The sequence below is a fragment of the Salarias fasciatus genome, chromosome 17 (assembly GCF_902148845.1).
Source record: "Salarias fasciatus chromosome 17, fSalaFa1.1, whole genome shotgun sequence".
In the NCBI taxonomy this organism is placed as follows: Eukaryota; Metazoa; Chordata; class Actinopteri; order Blenniiformes; family Blenniidae; genus Salarias; species Salarias fasciatus.
Window position 1 is genome coordinate 21,308,836 of NC_043761.1, and position 19,846 is coordinate 21,328,681.

A 19,846-nucleotide genomic window follows, 5' to 3' on the forward strand; every position below is an offset into this window, starting at 1 on the left:
AGGGGAAGCTGATATTCAGGTCAGTTTGACCACACGTGCAGACCAGTGTTATGTAAATTAAAGGAGGGTAGAGTTAAAGATAAAGCTGGCAGTCTAGTGTCAGTTAGTTAAAAATAGCCTGTACAAACACTGCAGCTCAGGTTTCAGGTGTAAATAGCTGCTTGTGTCTGTTTACTGTCACAACAGACCGATAGGGAATGACAAATGGAGCATTAAAGGCCGGGGAAGTGAAAAACCCCCGGGGAATCAGTGCTGGAGCTGAAATCTCTCAGGTGTTATATGAAAAAATATAAAGTAATAATAAAATATGACAAGATAATATTTAGTACTCAAACTGAAATGTGTTTGTTTTCTGGAAAATGGCTTAAATGTTCATTATTCTTGTTGCACAGGTCCATGAGACACGGTAATGTTTCTCCATTCATATGCAGAGGTGAAGAGGCCTGACGTGCATCATCTAATCCTTCATTCACAATAAATACGAGCACGTGCTGGATCCGCATTCAAACGCCGTGCTGACGGTCAATGCGGCCTTTAAAAGACGAGACACACACTTCAGCACCGCGCTGCACCTAAAAACTGATCGTTTTTTAATTGAGCTATGATTACAAAAGATTGGCGTTACACTCGCGTCAGAGTTTTATAGAAAGAGACGCCTTTCTTCCCGCCCAGAAACAGCATAATCAGCCAGAAATCAGAAAAATAAATAAAAATAAATAAATGTAAAAAAACAAATGTACACGTAAAGTGATGTGAGGGGCTCCCTCTAGTGGCCACAGAGCGTCACAGCAGCTGCACTCAAAACTGGCAAATTCAACATTTACTGTCAATAAAATTCATCCAGATTCATTATGTTTAGTAGATTTTTTAAGGGATTAGAGAGCGTCCAAAAACATACATTGTAGTGTAGTCAGCGCCTACAAATTGATTGATTTAAATATTTTTTTTACAATGACTTTAAAATCCAGTTGTTAAAATACATCGGAATAATTCTGTTTTTCATGAACAATCAACTTTAACGGGACAGTTCATTTATATGGGCATCTTTAACACTGTAAATAGGATAAATATAAAATATAAAGGACCCATAAGAGCATGATTGCATAGGTTATGTAGGTGTACCCATGTATTTGAAATTACTTGTATTATCTACAGTAAAGTATCCCACACAGGACAACACAAAAGAATGACACCACAAGACTCAAGTGTTTAATTTTATTATTTTTTAAGCATTTTCTCAACAAAAGGAGTCTCACCCCGACATGAATGAATATATTAATGATAATCTCCTCCTCCGCGCCGCACACTGTTTGCCTTCGAGTGTCTACACAACAATATGTACACATCAATACACGAGTTACCTCACGACATGTTCCTGGCCTGCAGAGGTGTGTGTGTGTGTGTGTGTGTGTGTGTTGAAATCAGGAGCTAGAATCCTCACTTTTAGGGGAAAATAACACAAACCAAAACCAGCAACAGTTTCCTACGACTACATTCTTTTCCTCTTTAGTTTCCTCTTTTTTTTATCCTTTATATACAAACACACACACATTTCCCTGTTAACGACAGTGATCCGAGTACCAACACACACACGGTTTGGTCCATCACAAAATGAGTTGTCGAGCGTCGAACGTGATAAGAAGTGAAAACGTTTCCTGAACTTCTCCTTTTATTTTACCTCGTGGCAACAATCTCTCTCTCTCTTTCCCCCCGCTTCAGTTAAAGTGACGCAGTAAATGGATTTCAAGTCATCTGGTATGTTTATATACAGAGAAAGAGAATTGTCTGGATTTACCCTCTGATTTCACCGAGCGAAGAGAGAAAACAACAGCGTGAGTTTGACACCGAACCCGCTCACACCACTACTCACAAAAAAACCCAGAAAAAATAGTGAAGATGTGTTTGCCTCACACACACACACACACGGGTTTGTGTTGAACAGTCTGTTTGGCCGTGAGACGCGATGCTCAGTTGTGTTTGTGTTTCAGTGATTCATCTGCAGGAGCAGCCGTCAGGAGGAATCCCCCAGCATGCATTGCTCCTCCACCCAGAGCTTCGAACTGCAGACTCACACATGACTTTAAATATACATCGGCTGGTCGGGATGAAGTTCGGCTTTGATTCCCAGCAGTTTCACTCCAATTTAATTTTCTGCTGCTTTCCAGCTGCTTCGGACGTGAAATGTTCCACTTCATCACAATCTGTTCTCTTCTTTTTATGAACAACAAAACATGAAGAATGCACATTCTGGGACGTTTCACTGTATTTCGCACCAGAAGGTTTAATTGAAATTGGCTTTCTGTTGAGACTGGAGTTGTTTTCTGTTCCAAACGACGAGTTTTGTGAAAATATAGACAGATGCATCACGCATACTCCCCACTGCAGTAATGAAAACATTATTTTACAGGTAGGGTCCACTGGGACCTGGGCTGCATGCAACCCGGACGGCTCCTGAACTCAGTAAAAACAAAATCCAACTATGAGATTTGAGGCAACTGGAACCCAGGTTTGAGTCAGGGATTAAAAAAATAAGAAAAACAATAGTGTAACTCCAAACAGGAAAACCATAAATCATTTAAAAACAGCTACACATGCATCCCCCTGTATTCTTTCAGTCTTGATGAGTGTGGCCCATTGAAGCTCTGCTCATGACTCATTAGTGTCTTTATTTCTAGATTCCTGTGACGGCTGCAGCTCCAACTCCTGGGTGGAGTCCCTCCTCCTCCTCCTCCTCCTCCTCTGTCTCCAAACACGTCTTTCTCACGAGCACACAAATAAAAAAAAATTTAAAAAAATGGCAAAATATTCTCCGACCAGCTCTTGAACATGTTTTCTTCTTCTTTTAAAGGTAGTTTTGAAGTAAGTGCAGTGAGCGACAGCTACATCTGAAGTGAGTTCAGACCTCGACGGGTTTCAGTGTTCTTTGGTAACTATGTTTTTAGTGGAGTCTCTACTCTGAGCCTGAAACCGTCGGCGGTCCTGCCCGGCCTCTCAGCGAGGCGGCGAGGCTCCGTGCCAAACGCCACGTCCTCCAGCTTCACGGCCGGAGCCCGTCTTCCCAGCGGCGGGATGAAGAAACGGAGGCGACGATCTGAAGCCCCGACGACTCCAGGATGGTTAAACGTCGTCGTGTAAAACAGGGTCTGAATGTTTTTAAGTTTCAGTTTCATAATCTGATGAAGTCAAGCTGCACAACAAATGCATCTATTTACTGTATTGCAAATTCTAAAAAGCTGCCATCTTCTTTTTAAATCATCCAGATTGTGGGCTGAAACAGCTGAATCCAAACCTGCAGAGCAGCAATGTGGGTCTAGAGTTTGAGTTTTTCTCCTCCTCCCGTTTCTCTCTCGCTCTTTTTCTTACAAAGCTTCTACTTTTTTTACTTTTAACCAGCTGCTACTTTCCTCCAACAGCACCAGTGTTATTCCAATTTCCAACTCCTCTCCGCTGAAGTACGCGCGAGTGTCTGGTTAAATACGGATGAGCGGTTTATAAAAAGGCACTTTGCATGTTCGGCTCCGCGTGAGGCGGGACGCGGCCGGCCTCGGACCGGGAGGAAACCCCCAACCCCGACCAGGGGGGACAGCAGCGATCTGGACTACCGATCAGAGGAGAAACCCTATTTACATCTCTTCTTCTTCCTCTGTTGCAGAGCGTGTGGTTCATCGGGGTCGCTTCCAGCATGATTCCAGTGTTTAGACTTTGTTCAACACGTCAAACGATCAAGTATTTGATACTTGCTGGAAACAGAATAAAGAAAATGCTAAAAAAAAAAAAAATAGACCTACAGCGATAAATGAAATCTAAAAAAAAAACTAAATTCAGGAGACTTAAAAGAATCAAAGACACTTTTAAGATTTTAAAAATGATAATTTAGGAGAAACTGAATTGTAATGCCAGAGGAGAGAGGAAAGACTAAAGACGACGCTGCTGATAAACGCTGGGAATCAGGCTGGAGGACAGACCGGAGGCTGCAGGGTTTAGAGTCCATCTTCCAATCAGACCTTCAGTGTCCAGACTATTGGTGATCGTGTGTGTGTGTGTGTGTGTGTGCGTCGCCCCGGCCGCCGGGCTGCTGAACATGCAGATATGCTGAGGAGTGTCCTAGTTAGTGAGCGGAGGCGACGGCAGGTGGACGGTGCAAAAACAGCCGAGGTAAAGCGGCCGCCGGTCTCCCGCCGCGCTCGCCGAGCCCACCCGGATGACGTCGTGTGATGAGGGTTGAATTTAGACTGAGAGGCCGGTGGCGGCGGCCTCCAGCACCAGCGGGGCCCCGGGGGCCCGACCCTGTGTCCGTAAACGTCTACAGTGTGTTTGATTTTTTGTTGTTTTTTTGCTCAGGCCTTCCCCGCCTTCATGTAGGTGGGGATGGTGCCTCGCTGAGTCAGACCCTCGAAGCGCTTGTACGTGTAGTTGAGGAACACCCAGTCCTTCGACTTGAAGTCTGGCTCCGTCGAGTTGGCCGCTTCAGGAGGAAAAAAAAAAAAGACAAAGACACAAAGGTATAAATAAATCCATTCCCTTCGACGCCGCTTCGCTCTAAACGCGCTAAAACCCACCTGGCTGCAGGATGTCCGACTCGGGGAAGTCGTCAAAGTTGGACGTGTCGTCGATGCTCTTGATCTCGATGGAGATGGCGGCGGGCCGCTCCCTGGCGGCAGACGGGCGGGAGAAAGAGGAGTTAGAGCGGCAGTCGGCCTTTCTTCTCCGTGAGCTGCAGGCCGGTCCGGTACCTGATGTGCTCCCAGTCCACCGACTCGAAGAAGGCGTGGCTCTTGATCTCGTCCACGCTCACCGCCCCCACCCTGTTCTCGGCGTCCGTGCAATACCTGAAATCAGTCAGTACGATCAATATTTACTCCCAGAGAAGCTTAAAAAAAAAAAAAAAAATCAATGGAATAAATTTAGTTGATTCACGTGTAATTCGTGCACATGTCCACTAGAGGGCGCACGCCACTCACAATCCCTCCAGGGAGGAAGAGGAGGTTGCAAATTGAGGTGGTGAAGATGAAGAACCCAGCACTGCCAGCTGGAAGTCTGAGTGGAGTCTGCATGTTTTTCCTGTCTGCACTGGTTTCTACAGTGTGTGTGTGTGTGTGTGTGTGTGAGTGATCAGCACCTTAATATCAAGTCCTTGGCCCTCTCCGAGATGGGGACTTCAGGTGGGAAGACGAGCGTCTCCTTCCAGTTCATGACCTTCCTGTACGTCTCCTGCGGCGTCTCGGAGCAGAACGGCGGGTAACCTGGAGGAGGAAGGAGAAGAAAAACCCCGCCGACGTATTGAACAACTACTAAACATCACAGCTGATAAGAGCTACTTTCATTTCGGCTCTATCTCTACTTTTATGAGCTGTTACAACATTTCCATTGCGGCTGCAAGTAGGCCGAAGGCGTCCCGGCTTACCGATGAGCATTTCGTACATGATGACACCCAGAGACCACCAGTCGCACAGCTTGTTGTAGCCCGTCTGCATGAAGACCTCGGGGGCGATGTAGTCCGGCGTGCCCACGGTGGAGTAGGCCTGGAAGTCACGGGACAGCGGGGTGAGGCCTCTCGGCAGGGGCGCATGCAAATTATTCAAATGCGAGCGGGAAACGCGAGCAGTTCCTCGTTCCAGTGGAAGCGCAGAGGCTGGTCTGGAAAACGCCGATTCAATTCAGAGGCGTACCAGCTGTCTCCGGTTCTTCTTCCAGGTCTCTGCTTTCCTCTTGGAGTTCATGTTTTGAAAGGCTGAAGAAGAGAATTACGTTAGTGTATATATTCTTTTTAATTTTCTGGAAATAAGTCTGAACTCGTGCATTAATCAGACGGACAGAAATCGCTGGGCGGGTTGTGCGTCAGGTTCCGGTAGAACTCGGTGCGATGGGCCTTCTTCAGCCCCGTGCACAAGCCGAAGTCCGACAGCTTGACGTGTCCCTGCGAGAGAGACGGGAGCGGGTTAAAGACTCTGCAGAGCGTCTCCGACGGGCGCGCTCGCGCTCTCACTCTGGAGTCCAGCAGCAGGTTGTCCGGCTTGATGTCCCTGTGGATGAAGCCCAGCTGGTGGATGGAGTCGATGGCCAGGACCGTCTCGGCGATGTAGAACTGCGTGGCTTCCTCGGACAGAGTGTCCTTCTTCATCAGCAGCGTCATCATGTCGCCTGGAGACGAGAGCGGAGGGCGCCGCTTGTCGTGAAACGGCCTTGAAACGCTTTGTTCCTCCACTCTGAGCCGGCCAGTGACGAGCTATTCTAACGGCGGCTGCGATCACAACCTCCGGGCAGGAACTCCATGATGAGGTAGAGGTTCCTCTTGTCCTGGAAGCTGTAGAACATCTTGACCACCCAGGCCCCGTCCGCCTCCACCAGGATGTCCCGCTCCGCACGGATGTGCGCCACCTGCAGGAGGTAGAAGAACACCACGTCAATGCAGCAGAGGCAGCGGAGTGTGTGAAGACCGGGCTGATGAGAAAACACGTCACCTGCTCCTTCTCCAGCATGTCGGCCTTTCTCAAAATCTTCATGGCGTAGATGTGTCCCGTGTCTTTCTTCTGCACCAAGCGCACCTGCAGGGGAACACATGAGACGCGTTAGAGGGAATAAACCACAAACACATGAGAACAATGTCGAGTTTTTTTAAAGCACCTCTCCGAAAGCGCCTCGTCCGATGACCTTCAGGGATTCGAAGTCGTCCAAGCCGAGCCGAGTCCTCTTCAGCCGCAGGAACTCCGTCTCCTTGCGAGCGTGCTGGGAGCGCCGCATGACCTTCTGCGGGACGTAAACACAGCGAGCTGACCCACCGAGTCCAGGAGAAGAGGACAGACCCATCAGACCCATCAGAGGAGCGGGTGTCATACTGCACCTCCTCGTCCGGCAGTCCCTCTTCCTCCATCGCCTTCTCCAGCTTCTTCTGCCTGAGGAGGATCAAGAACACGTGAGACCGAAGGAAGAGATGCAGAGAGGGAGGGCCGTCACGGTTCAGCCGCGGCTGTCAACAGCGGCGCGGCGGACCGGAGAGACGCTCCCGGGCAACTTGAGAACGGGCGACACGAGGAAAAGCCTCGTGTTTAGTTCACACCTGGGCCTGGTTACCTGGCCGACACCCGACACTCAGAGAGCAAGTGAGGACGGCGTGTGTGTGTGTGTGTGTGTGTGTGCGCTCACCTCATCTCGCGCTCCTCGTGCTGCGTGAGCAGCGTGCTGTAGAAGTTCTCCAGCGTCAGCTTGGCCACGGTCACCCGCTCCCGGGTGTGGTTGCTCATGGGAAGGGCGGCGGCCGTCCCTCCCGTCATGGCCATGCTATCCTGCGAGAGCCAAGACGGACGGACGGATCACAATCTGACCGACGCAGCGACGAGAGGCGGACGGCCGCGTTTCTGCCTCGACTCTGTTTTGACCACAAACTCTCCTCCAATCAGGAAGTACAGGGGGGGGGGATCACTCTGCTGTCTCGTCGCTGACTGACCTGAGGAGATGGCCAAGTCAGATCCCCGACACACAAATATTCCTGTGAGCCCAATCATGTGCCGAGAGGCTCATGATCTGCAGGTTTTATTCCAGGAACTAATCGCTGGAATCTCCACAGACCTTCCTCGGCATACATTCCTCTGCATTTCTTCTTCTTCTTTTTTTTTCTTTAAAACAGTCCTGATCAAACTGCCAACTCAAAGTGAGTGCTCTCACATCCCGGGGGGGGGTGTTTGAGAAACGGAGACTGAGACGAGTCGATTGTGTGCATTGGCAAAGCATCACAGCAGAACAGCCTGAAAATGAGCAAACAGTTCATGTTTCTACACAAAATTTGATGATTTTAAGCTTTTTTTTCTTTCCCCCAATTCAACGTCACATCATGACCGCTTTAACTGGACATGCAGTGAAAACAAAACTTAAAGTGAGCTCTAAATTTAGAAGCATGTTTTAAATTGAAAGAATGGCGACGGGGTCAGATTGGGAGCGACGCGCGTTTCATCAAAACACTTAGCGGAGCGCCGTCAGGAGGAATGAATGGGCCTGATTAGCCGACGGAGAGATAAAGCAGCCCTGCAGCCTGCAGATAGGGCCCGTGTTTCGTCTAGTCACCGGCTCCTTTTCCCCTCTCCACAACAACAAGACGCTTCCTGACGCCCGACCTCTGAGGGAAATCACTGCGGCGAGACGCCGAGGCGGGGCGTCAGCTCGGCGGATTCACCTGGACGGACGGAAAGCAGTGAAACACTCTCCAACAGCTGCTGCATCATGTGTGTTTTCATGAATTTTTACAATTTCTTGGCGGTTTGGCCGGATTGAAGCGTCTTGTGGTCCGATTTTAGCCCGCAGGCCTTATGTTTCACACCCCTCTTGTAAAGAAAGGAGGCAGCAACGCGCTCCTGTTCCCAATCACAGAAGTCTGATTGGAAGCAGGAACTGCAAAAAAATCTTCTAAATATAGCACAAGCTAACAGGCTATCGATTGTTTAAGAGCCGTCGACGTCTGCCATCTGGAAGCAAACACAGAAATTTACTGTTTGGATTCTGTGACGCATCGTCGAGAAAAGCTCTGCTCCAAACTTCAAAGGTGAGCGTCACCCCCAGGAGGACGGAAAAAGCCTCGACCAACACTGTAACCCAGGTGTTCTGCGTCCGACGGGCTTTGAGCCAAGGTCCTGGATGAGAGCTGCGCTTGTTTTCTCACCAGCATTTAAACAGTTGCATCACAGCAGAGAGAGAGAGAGAGAGAGAGAGAGAGAGAGTGAGAGAGCCGGACCTTCAGCTTTGCCCGTCAGGACTCGCTCCAGCCTGAAGATACCCAGATCCACCCTCTGGCCAAACAAGCAGGGCTGCGCCGCTCAGGCACTTATAAGGAAGGCATTATAAAAAGCAGGTTGTCTATTTCCACGCTCAAGCATGCGGCCTAAAACGGGACCTCGGACCTGCAGTCCGCGCGCGGCTTCTGGAAAACATTCAGCTCGAGAGCTCAGAGTCTGCCCGAAACTGGAAAAAGATCCTTCATGAAATAGTGAATAAATATCAATAATTCATCCGAGTTCATTGAAACGTAGAAACGGCAGCTTCCACCTGAAAGCTCTCGACACACACGGCAGACGACGATCGAGAGCTCACACTCCGAACACAACGTGTGCACGGAGCGAACAGGGGCGCTTCTATCCTGAAATGAGAGGAAAAGCCAGGCAACACATCCAGGGCCTCACTTTTTCCCCCTCGGTAGGTGGAAATCTCAGTTTGGTGTAAAAATTCTTCAGTGAGTGAGCGAGTCAAAAACACACACACACACACACACACACACACACACACACACACACACACACACACACACACACACACACACACACACACACACACACACACACACACACACACACACACACACACACACACACACACACACACACACACACACACACACACACACACACACACACACACACACACACACACACACACACACACACACACTCCACCCTTCAGGAGCTGTTAAACCGGCGCACAGGAAAGCCTTTCCGTCCTGAGAGAGAGACCGCAGTCATGACGCCGGAGAGGGGAGCGGGCGACGTATGTTCACAACACGTCACCGCCACATGGAACACACATACACACACACACACACACACACACACACACCGGGAACCTGCATCTCTTCTGAAAACAGGGAAGCTTTGTGTTCATTATGTAGATGAAATAAAAAACATAAAATGAATGAACCCCTCCGACTGTCGACTCTCCCGCCAGTTTTAGAGGCAGTTATAGGATGGAAGGAGCCACAGTTATCCATTAACCGCCTGAATCACGGATCCTGAAATGACGACCTGAGGCTCACCGAAGAGCGAGAGGTCAGAAAGTTGTCTCATTTTATGATGCGGCCCGCTGCAGTAAAGAGGCAGCCGTTTGTGTAACTCACAGCCGGCGTTTAACTGCGACTGTCACAGAGCCGCACTCCGTGCGTGGCTGGAGGCAACGTGCATCCTGGACGGGTCAGCAGTCCGTCATCGAGATGGCAAACAGATGATTAAGAGCTCCGGATGAACAACGCACCAACGCCGTAGGTCCTGGAAATGTTTATATAGTCGTGTGTAGTCATGATATTAATCATCTATTATCTTCCACACTGCTGAAGCCAAAGCCAGCCACCTGTGGGTGCTGGTAACCAGTCAATCAGGCGAAAGTTTGAAAGCAGGGGTGTCAAACATGAGGTCCATGGGCCAAAAGCGGCCTGCAAGAGGTTTCAATCCAGCCTGCCAAATATAGACGATTAAAATATAGACAAAGAGACACCAATTAACCTGAAATGTGTTTTTAAAACTGCAGGAAAAAGTCAAACGCCCTGGAAAACACTTCTGTTTCTTACTCGACAATCACCAGTCAAAACATGCATGGTTCACATGAAACAGGCTGAATCCGGTTATTTGCACCTAATCTTCACTGTGTTTTGACAGACATGATGGTGGACTTCATTTGTGTTCGTAATTGGTCGAAATCAGAGGCGTCAACAACATTTTTTGTTTACTGGCCCACCAAATTTGGTTTTGAATGGGTCAGACTGTTAAAATAGTGAAATAATAACCTTTAAATTTAAACTTTAAAGATTTATTTGTTGTGGTGCAAAGACTACATAATTAAACTGTGCGTCTTTTCACAAAAATCAAACAATTACTACTGAATATGGCTACAATCTCAACATAAATACGATATTTAATGATACCTTCTGGTGTAAAACACAGTCAAATGTAACAAAGATTTCATGCCAAAACCACAGTGTTGTGTTGTTTCCACCAATCTTATGAAATTTGTTTTAAAAAATAATCTGGTTTCTTTGGAATTATTACAATTTTCTTGGAGGTCTGAATTGAAGCCTCTTGCGGACCAGTTTTGGCCCACGGGCCTCATGTTTGATATCCCTGGCATAAACTATGGAAATCAATCCACAATGTGCCAATTGTTCAGTGATCCAAACATCTCAACGGTGTACTTAATAATAGCCATGGCTGTACATGATGAGAGGTGAGTTTATTTCAAGATGAAGCTCTTAAAAAGTCAGGAGATGAAAACTTGATAGGGCAGCATTAATAATTTAAACAAATTCCAAGCATCATGTTAAAGAAGTAAAGGTATGAACACTGTAGAGGGATTATTGGATTATTATCATTAATTATTAGTTGATAAAACACTGACATGCTTCCAAGGGAACATTGACATTGTGCTTTATTCGGGTTTTCTACAGCAGGACAGTGTCATTCCTCTGTCAGATATCTGCGATCTGCCCCTGCTACCTTGCTGCTGTTAATCTGCGAGATGACTTTAAGATTATTACTCGGTCTTTGTGGAAGACTGTTAGGCCGGTGTTTCGAATAAACCGGATTCCCTGTTAACTGGTGACCCACTTCTTTTCAGCATTCCGTGTAGCATATTTTACCGAAATACACAGGTGTCCCCACGGACGTCGCTTAACCGCATTTACATCCAGATTTAAAGTGTCGGAGCTTTTGTGAATCGTATTTTATCATTTTGTCGTTACTGGAAGCTGTTGCCAGAAGTCGGTCACCAGTTAGCCGGGGAACCACTTGATCCGAAACACCGGCTGGATGCCGTGCAGCTACCTGATGTAGGCTGAGATACAAGTCAGGACAACAATGACCAGCAGCGAGTCTCCGGTAATGTCACCTACCTCCGTGTCCTGCTCCAGAGTCAACTCTTGGCTTGCCGCCAGCCCCCAACCAAGCAGAAAAGGGGATAAAATATGCTCGTTCGTGCCTAATATCTAGGCAGCTGAGGGCTAGAGGCTCCAATTATTGGCGACCCCTCAGAGGAACCTACACAGTAAACATCACCGATATCAAAGCCAAATCATAGCGACGGTCCTCACGCGGTGGCGGCAACCTCGTCGGGAATTATTTGGAAATATTCCGATGTCCTCATCTGTGTCCCACACCTCGAAAATCCAGGTGTTTTAAACGTGTTTTTCGCCAGAAAATGAGAACTAAGCGGCGCTGCTTCCTGACACCGTCGGGCTCATCACACGTTATGGCAAACGCAACGTCGTAGCACCTGAATGACGTGGATTCCAGCCAATCAGCGAAGACCGGGGAGGGACCAGGTTTCCCTTTGACCAATCAGATGTTGAATACACAAGATTGACAACTACGTCAGCCAATCAGAAGATCCGCACTGCCCCGCAGGGGTTGTGGTCCAGGATGCAGCGATTGCAGCTATAAAGAATAAACTGTATCGACAGGAGTTATGATCCGGTTATATAATTTAAGTGGTTGTGCTTCATGCAAATCTTTGATAAAAATAACTAGTTTGAATTGCATTACATAAATGCGGCTTAAGGATACAACAAACACCGAAAGCCATATGATCAAGAGAGTATCTAAGGTCAATGAAAGGTCACATTGTGATTAAAACACAAACTGCAGATGAGTCATTAATGTTTTTGACCACAGCTGTGACTGCAACAATGACTTTAGACATACTGTAATTTTTAAGCAATTTTTTTTGCTATTCAGAAATGTATCTTATTTTTAAAGATCAACAAAAAATACAAGTTACCTTCCATTTGGCAATTCAAACATTGCAGAAACACCATGCAAAGCTCGCACTCATATTTCAGTCACGTTGTTATTGTGTAGGAGAAAGTGATCCAAAGTTTCCCTAAAAGCCAACATTTGTTCATAAGATACTACTTGTAGCGTAGCTTCTCTCCATGTTTTGATGGACTTTTAGATAAACTAAGGATCATCCTGGCAGCTGTGATCATTGCCACCTTTATTACAGTAAATTCAAAGCAGTTCTTTTTGATCCACAACTAGACATGTTCATGATGAAGCATAAAGGAAACTTTACATTTCCAGATCACATGTATGAATGTTCTGATTTCTGTGTAACATTTCCAGCATTTCATCACTGGAATAAAGAAATATAGACATATATGTTAAAAAAAAAAAAGTCTTAATACCATGAACGTTTTACTATGTCTGCCAGATGACAATAAACTAGATAAAAAACCATAAAGTGTGATAAGAGTCCCTCTGAGGGACAGCCCTCTTTTATACTAAACTCAGCTTAGATGTGTCGGATTTTTTTTTTTTTTAACAACAAAACGGTGTTTGTTTAAGCACCATAAATCACACTGGCACAACCTAACTGGAAAAAAAAATTCTAAAGGAAATTGACTCATTTCCTCCAATATTCACATCAGCGCAGCTCAGAACTGTAATCTGTCATTTCCCGGCAGACTACATATCCCAACGGTCCTCAGGACAAAGAACAGGTGTCGGCAGATAAAAAACAGCCACCCTACTTACAACTGAAAAGATCACAACAAAGCTTTTGTTGGGTAAAACTCAATAAAGTTCACCTGGAACTGGACGGTTGGGTTTCCTCGTTGGAAATGTCCTTATTTGGACGGGATAAGTGCTTTTACTGTTGGGAGAAATGATGTCAACGTGCAGAGGTGGGCGGGCCCTGCCGACACTCCTGGGTGTGGCGTCCAGCGCACAAGGCCGTTTTTATATTTCTCACATCAATGGGGCCTACTGAGCTGTGACACGGCACCTATTTAAAGGTTTGGGCTATAAACTCTCTGGGCAGCAGCTCGAGCTCCGTAAAGTTCAGTCTGTGTTGGATTTAGACCACTGAGCTACATTTTGAATTAAACACTGTCACATCACCGCTCCAGTGGTACTTTGTAAATGCACACATACACACACACACACACACACACAAAAATCCCCAGATTACGATGTTATTTTTAAAATGTTTAAATGGAAACACACTTAGGTCATCATGTGTTTTCTGTTTCGCTGTCAACTGTCTTTTTCTCACGCTATTTTTACTCTCTGAGGCATGATGAAACACAGAAAACCCATCGTTTCCTCAAAAAGCTGGTATTTTAGAGAAGCACGTCGTTCACTGGAGCCTTTAAAAGCCACATGATCTCATATAAGTATGAAAACCATGCAGGTCAGCCTTCAAAGCGTCATTTCCAGGCTGTAATTCATCAGCTGGATTTCTTTTTAGGTTCACAATCTCCAATATTTGCGACTATTCAAGAAATAATCAGAAGAATCACCAGAGAAACGTAGGAAACAGAGGTGTATGAGAGAAAATCCTGAAAGTGTTCAAGGTTTTTAATAAAAAGGACTCATTAGCTGTACAGAAAGTCACTTTTCAATTTAGGAAAGAAATGAGCAATGATCTTTTAATTCATAAATATGTACAAAAACTGACAGCATTAGTAAACAACACACACTGTACATCAAACTTACAAAATAGGACAGAAGAGTAGCTTTGGGACTGAAGAGACATTTTTCCTAATATTACAGGAGTCCAGGACAGGACATCGTCTTCAGATCAGAGCAAACCAAGGCCTTTCTGTTTCTCCGAGATGAATCCGGTACAGGAAAGTGATCAGAAAAGAAGCTCGGCGACACTTCGAGGTGCCGACAGTAAAGATGTTAGGAGTCCAGAAGTGTCCTGCGCGCTGCGGCGGTCAGGACTCGGCAGGCGACGGCTGGCTGGGGGCGCCGTTGCGGGTGCGGAGCTGAGACTGGGCGATGTCGGCCAGCGCGCTCTGGATCTTCTCCAGCAGCATGTCGCCGCGGTAAACCACCTCCTCCAGGCGAGCTGCCGCATCGTGGTTCTCCTCCTCCAGCTGCCGCAGACTGGCCGCCTGATGAAAGGTCGGACAGGTCAAATACCCGCTACGTTAACAAGTTTCAGCCAAAAAGGATGAATACTGTTATGGATAATAAATAATGAAGACATCAGTGAGGATGAGATGATGAACACTTGAACTGAGCAGGAAGTTTCTTTGCATTAAGTTCCCCTTTGACTTATTTAGCTTTCTAATGGTTATTCCATATGGGAGCAGCTTGACACACGTGAGTGCAGAATGCAATTCAATTCTCAGACAACTCACATCCTGCCACTGTATGGCTTCCTTTTCTAATAAACACAAAAATTCCACAACCTTTCAAAAGGTTATTCCAAAAGTCCACATGCTCAAATTACTTGCATCTCTCTTTTCTTTTCAAGCAAGTCACGGTGGGGGAGGGAGGCTCGTGCATTTCCTCCTCAACGTATCGTCTTTCATTCAGGAAAATGCTCAACGCGGAAACGTCAAAAATAACACTCCTCAAGGCAGATTGCATTCACGAAATGACTCCAGTGTAAAGTGTGAATGGCATCTGAAACTTCAGCACTTAAGCAGGAATCCATCATAAGTTACATTTACCAGGAAAGATTTGAATCCAAACCTGATCAGAACTTATTGTACATGTCAACCTGACACCGGTACATTAGCTCTATAGCAACCTTTACAGTGGGCCGGATTGGAGTCTGCTGCAGGCCAGTTTTGGCCCACAGGCCTTATGTTTGTCAAACCTAGTTTATATCAGTGAGTAGGCAAAACCTGAGGTCTTGGGCTGTTAGCAGCAAGTGCTCCCCTGGCTCCCTCTGCTGACTGAAGGTTATAAATACTAACTGAGCCTCTCTATGCCAGTTTGGTTGTTTACTGGCTGCCAGACGGAATGTGGAACTGATATGCAGGTTGTGATAAAGATGCTGACCTGCAGAGTCGCCGTGGACTCTTCACTGGGGAGGGAGTCGATCAGCACATCCACATCTTTGGCCGTTCTGGCTATGAGAGCCGCGAACAGCTGGGCGTACTCTGAGTGGAGTCGAGGAAAAAGCAGATTAAGATGCGATGATAACAGAAACGAAAGCACATCATACTTAATAGAAAGCTGTGCAAGATGAGAGTTAAGGATTAGAGTGAAATCTAAACCAGTTGGAGAAGAATGCTTCAAACACATGGTAATTTAGCAAATGACCGGTGAAGCATATGACTGAATATAGGTTGCATTACACATCATAGACTCTGACAAAGAGGATGTAAGACTGTTAAGCAGCTTAAATCCCACACCGGACAAGCATAGGGACACACCCCATCCCCCAAAATAAAGCTTTTACTCATCTCATGTCCAAAATATTTTCATACTGCCATTACAAACCAAATAACACTTCATTTGGTCAGTTTTGGACTTCATCAGTGTGTGAAATAAAAATAAAGAAATATTTAACTAGTCAGACATTACTAAAACCCTTTTAGAGAAATTCTTCATTTCAGTATTAACTCATCCTATTCCTAGAATGCAGGGGGCAGTCACATCAAGGCGCTCCACTGAGCTGATGGGGGTCAAAGGTTACGCTCTGGAATCCAAATTGTTTTAGTACTTGCTCATCATGTGCTTCGTTTATGTAAGGACACTTGTGCTCCTTGTGCTTGAGAGGAAAGATGGATGAAACAACGGAGGTGACTAAAGGTAAATAGGAACGGCAGTGCTTTATATGATTAATACTTGATACATTATATATTTGAGCCAAACCTTCGGTGGGGTTTGCTGGCTGGTCCTTGTTGATCGCCGTCTGGATGTTGTTGAAGGATGCAGGAGGAGCACACTGCTGCAGGACGCCGATGGCATTACAGAACTGATCGGCCAGCTGGACAGATAGACAAAATATCAATGGCAGAGGCAATTAACCAAGCAGGGGACACTACAGAAATTTTAATGTAAAAATGTCTGAGTTGATCTTGTTTACAGGCCCTTCTTCTTGTCTGCTAGCTGCTATCTGGTTAGCCACGCAACTGTGTAACACCATTTCCTCACTACATTTGGGGTTCTATTTTGAAACACATACTACATATAGATCCCATAAGACACTCGATTTTATTTAACTGCCATTCCCTGTTCTAACAGCACGTTTTAAGCCAAAGTTGACCTTAAACTTACTGAATTCACGGCGTCTTGAAGCTGTGTCAACCGGTCCGCCATATTTATTCTATCAAATCTCGCGAGAACTTCACGGTCTCGCGAGATTCGACGGCGCTGTGCAAGCTTGGAGTCGTTTTCATACTTAACCTGTCAGCTACTTCAGCCGGTTTAATTAACAGACGACCTACTTCACAGCAAACTACAGCCGCGTTTGTGTCCATAGCTTGGTTTTGTGCTTTTAAAAGGAACGGAGCCGCTTCGGGGACTTCTCGTCGCCCCTCGATGGGGTCTTGAGTTAGCTTGAGGCTAATGTTAGCTTCCAAACATCAACAGGAAGTAAAGAGCTAGTCCTTTTCAATGTCTTCTTGTACTTTGAGTTCTCCAGGTAAGAACATCTTTCTCTCAATCCCTCAACTTTCAAGAGAAAATACTTTAAATGGCAGTCAACTAGATGTACTAACTTATCCCTCCACGTGAGATTAGAGTTGTTCTGTACGGCGGCTTGTTGGTGATGAGTTTACAAGCTTAGAAGTTGGTGAATAAATAATCTGTTAATATGTATTTAATCTGCTGATTCAGTTCAACAAGAAATTGCATGTTATTCATTTCCCCCACGTTTATTACACGGGGACACTAATATACTGTTAATTCCTGACAGCAGCTGTCATCCAGAACTTAATTTACGATCGAGAAGGGGTTATTTTACAGCGTTGCTCCACGCAGAATAAATAAAAAGAAGGCATGTCAAATAAGACGAGATAAAAAATTAAATATGTTCAGAATTTGTTTGGTTATTGCTCTGACAAGCCATGTCTTTTAACCTTTGTCTCCATCCAGGGGAAAACCACCCTTCGTTTGAGGGCAAGAAGTGGGGAGGTGAAGACTTCGGTGAGGAATATTATGCTTTAAAGGAGCTCGACTAACATTCATCCACCTTCTGTATCACTTTATCTTGATCAGGGTCCAAGGGCTCTGGCGCCAGTCCAGGCTGATTATGGGCGAGGGCCAGTTAAACTCTGGACAGATTGCCAGTCCATCACATGGCAGACATTCAGAGACAGACCAACACAAACACTCACATTCATGCCTAGGAGTATTTCAAGGTTTCCAGCTGACCTCAAGTGTTTTTGAACTGTGGGATGAAACCACAGTACCCTCATTTCCTCATTTTGTGATCTGCATTCAATTTTACTTGATAGTACAATAAACTATACACATCACTTCAATTTAATAATGCCAAAAAATACTGACATTTTAAGATATATTAATTTGTTAACTTGTTATATAGCAGCCTTCATTGTTTATTGATTATTGATAAAAGCTGGCCACCTTTTTTTTGATTAATAGTTAACAATATGGTATTTCTTATGAAGCAGAATAAGCATGTTGTTATTATACATTTCGTTTCAGGTATGAACTGTACCCTAGAGAAGGTCCTGGCAGATGCCAAATCTTTAGTGGAAAGGCTGCGTAACCATGACAACGCAGCCGAGATGTTAATCGAGCAGACGACGTCTCTCAACAAACGGGTGGACGCCATGAAACAGGTACTGTATCATCTCACAAACTGTTGAAATTTGAAGGAAACGTTCGCACAGGTTTAAGTTATTTCAGCACTTAGTGCAGTTTCCAGTTGGTGAATCGATCTGCTTATTTCTTCTCTGCAGTACCAAGAGGAGATCGACGCGTTGAACCAGGTGGCACGCCATCGGCCTCGCTCCAGTCTGGTCCTGGGAATCCAGCAGGAGAACCGGCAGATCAGAGAGCTGCAGCAGGAAAACAAAGGTAAACGGTTCAATCAAGACGAAGGGCTTTTGGATGAATGGATGCTGCAGTCTTCCTGTTCGCCACCTTCAGAGTGTCTCTGGTTGAATAAGAGTCTGACAGATGATTGACCCCACTGTTTCTCGGTGTCTGCAGAGTTACGGACGTCATTAGAGGAACACCAGTCTGCGTTAGAGCTCATCATGACTAAGTACAGGGAGCAGGTGTTCAGGCTTCTCATGGCCAGCAAGAGGGACGACCCGGCCATCGTCACCCAGCTGAAGGAGCAGCACACCACGGTGAGACTCGGATATGGAAAAGATTCTGGAGAATTTACTCTTATTTCATTGTAAACTGATTTGTTCGGATGGATTTATTGATGTCGGTGCAGGAAATGCAAGCACACATAGACAAGATCAATGAGATGGCCTCGGTGATGAGGAAGGCGATCGAGGTGGACGAGGGGCGGATATGTGAAGACGAGGAGAGGATCAAGCAACTAGAGGTAAAAATAAATAAACATGCGGCTCAGCTGGGGTGAGCTTCACGGGTGGAGGAGGAGGGATGGATTGGAGAGATAGTGACCAATTATTGGAGAAAGGGCATGCAAGATGAAAGAGTTTCACTGTGAACAAACCAAAGAGAATTTAGAAGTGAAAAATCCTCGTTATCCTCATGGTGATTGTCCAGAGGTTTGATTGGTGTGTTTCTGCCTCCCAGCTGGAGAACAGCGGCCTCCGGGAGCTGCTGGGAATCAGCCGAGAAGCTTTCCTGGTCCTGAAGAGAGACGACCCGTCAGACAGCACGTCGCTGTCGCCCCTCCTCACCAGCGCCGACGTCAGTTTGCGGAAGAGTTAGACCTCGGCCCCCCCACCCCGACCCCACTACTGTCCCGACTGCTGCCACTATAGTTTACAGCCTGTACAGTCCGTTGCCACACACCACCTCACCTCCGCCCGGCACCGCGCTCCAGAGCTGCGCCTCTCTCCGTCAGCTTCGTGCCGCCACGTCTTTCTCTTTCTTGTTTTGGTTTGTCGGTGTCAGTGTAATGTCTGCTTTTTTTTGCCAGCATGCATGAGCCTGTGGTGCCTGCAAAGACTCTGAAGTGTGAATGAGTGAACAGAAGGGCTTGAGATGAAATAAATACGCCTACATCCAGTTCCTGTGTTTTTTTGTTTTTTTTTTCGCTTCTGTCTCGGCGCTGCGGCGTGTGTGCAAGGAACTTCTCACTTTCACCGTTGGTGGTATTGCTCCAAGTTAGCAGCTTGTAAAGCGGGAAGTGAACAACTTTCAACACAGAGGAGCTGTTTCAACCGCCAAGTCCCTCTGCTGCA

General features: G+C 46.3%; 3 protein-coding genes across 4 annotated transcripts; 1 reads left to right on the forward strand and 2 right to left on the reverse strand.

The window, feature by feature from the left end:
* Positions 1–1,201: 1,201 nt before the first annotated feature.
* Positions 1,202–11,991, reverse strand: LOC115404159 (serine/threonine-protein kinase 38-like). Of its 2 annotated transcripts, none has more exons than XM_030113379.1 (14): positions 11,639–11,991; positions 7,144–7,283; positions 6,842–6,893; positions 6,625–6,747; positions 6,462–6,545; positions 6,255–6,378; positions 5,987–6,141; positions 5,815–5,917; positions 5,670–5,731; positions 5,405–5,522; positions 5,120–5,243; positions 4,734–4,829; positions 4,563–4,651; positions 1,202–4,465 (listed from the first exon to the last, which is right to left on the reverse strand). In XM_030113379.1, the coding sequence occupies exons 2-14, from the start codon at positions 7,275–7,277 to the stop codon at positions 4,338–4,340; spliced, it is 1,392 nt and encodes a 463-aa protein (XP_029969239.1). In that variant the 5' UTR covers positions 7,278–7,283; positions 11,639–11,991; the 3' UTR covers positions 1,202–4,337. The 2 variants fall into 2 exon arrangements, with proteins under 2 accessions (XP_029969239.1, XP_029969238.1); XM_030113378.1 differs by having other exon boundaries at positions 4,560–4,651.
* A 2,090-nt stretch (positions 11,992–14,081) lies between these two features.
* On the reverse strand, positions 14,082–16,824 carry med21 (mediator complex subunit 21). Its single transcript, XM_030113593.1, has 4 exons — positions 16,767–16,824; positions 16,362–16,476; positions 15,543–15,643; positions 14,082–14,644 (listed from the first exon to the last, which is right to left on the reverse strand). The coding sequence occupies exons 1-4, from the start codon at positions 16,806–16,808 to the stop codon at positions 14,465–14,467; spliced, it is 438 nt and encodes a 145-aa protein (XP_029969453.1). The 5' UTR covers positions 16,809–16,824; the 3' UTR covers positions 14,082–14,464.
* Positions 16,825–16,844: 20 nt separating this feature from the next.
* Positions 16,845–19,671, forward strand: fgfr1op2 (FGFR1 oncogene partner 2). Its single transcript, XM_030113592.1, has 7 exons — positions 16,845–17,133; positions 17,586–17,636; positions 18,159–18,295; positions 18,416–18,533; positions 18,669–18,811; positions 18,904–19,017; positions 19,233–19,671. The coding sequence occupies exons 1-7, from the start codon at positions 17,106–17,108 to the stop codon at positions 19,368–19,370; spliced, it is 729 nt and encodes a 242-aa protein (XP_029969452.1). The 5' UTR covers positions 16,845–17,105; the 3' UTR covers positions 19,371–19,671.
* The last annotated feature ends 175 nt before the right edge of the window (positions 19,672–19,846 follow it).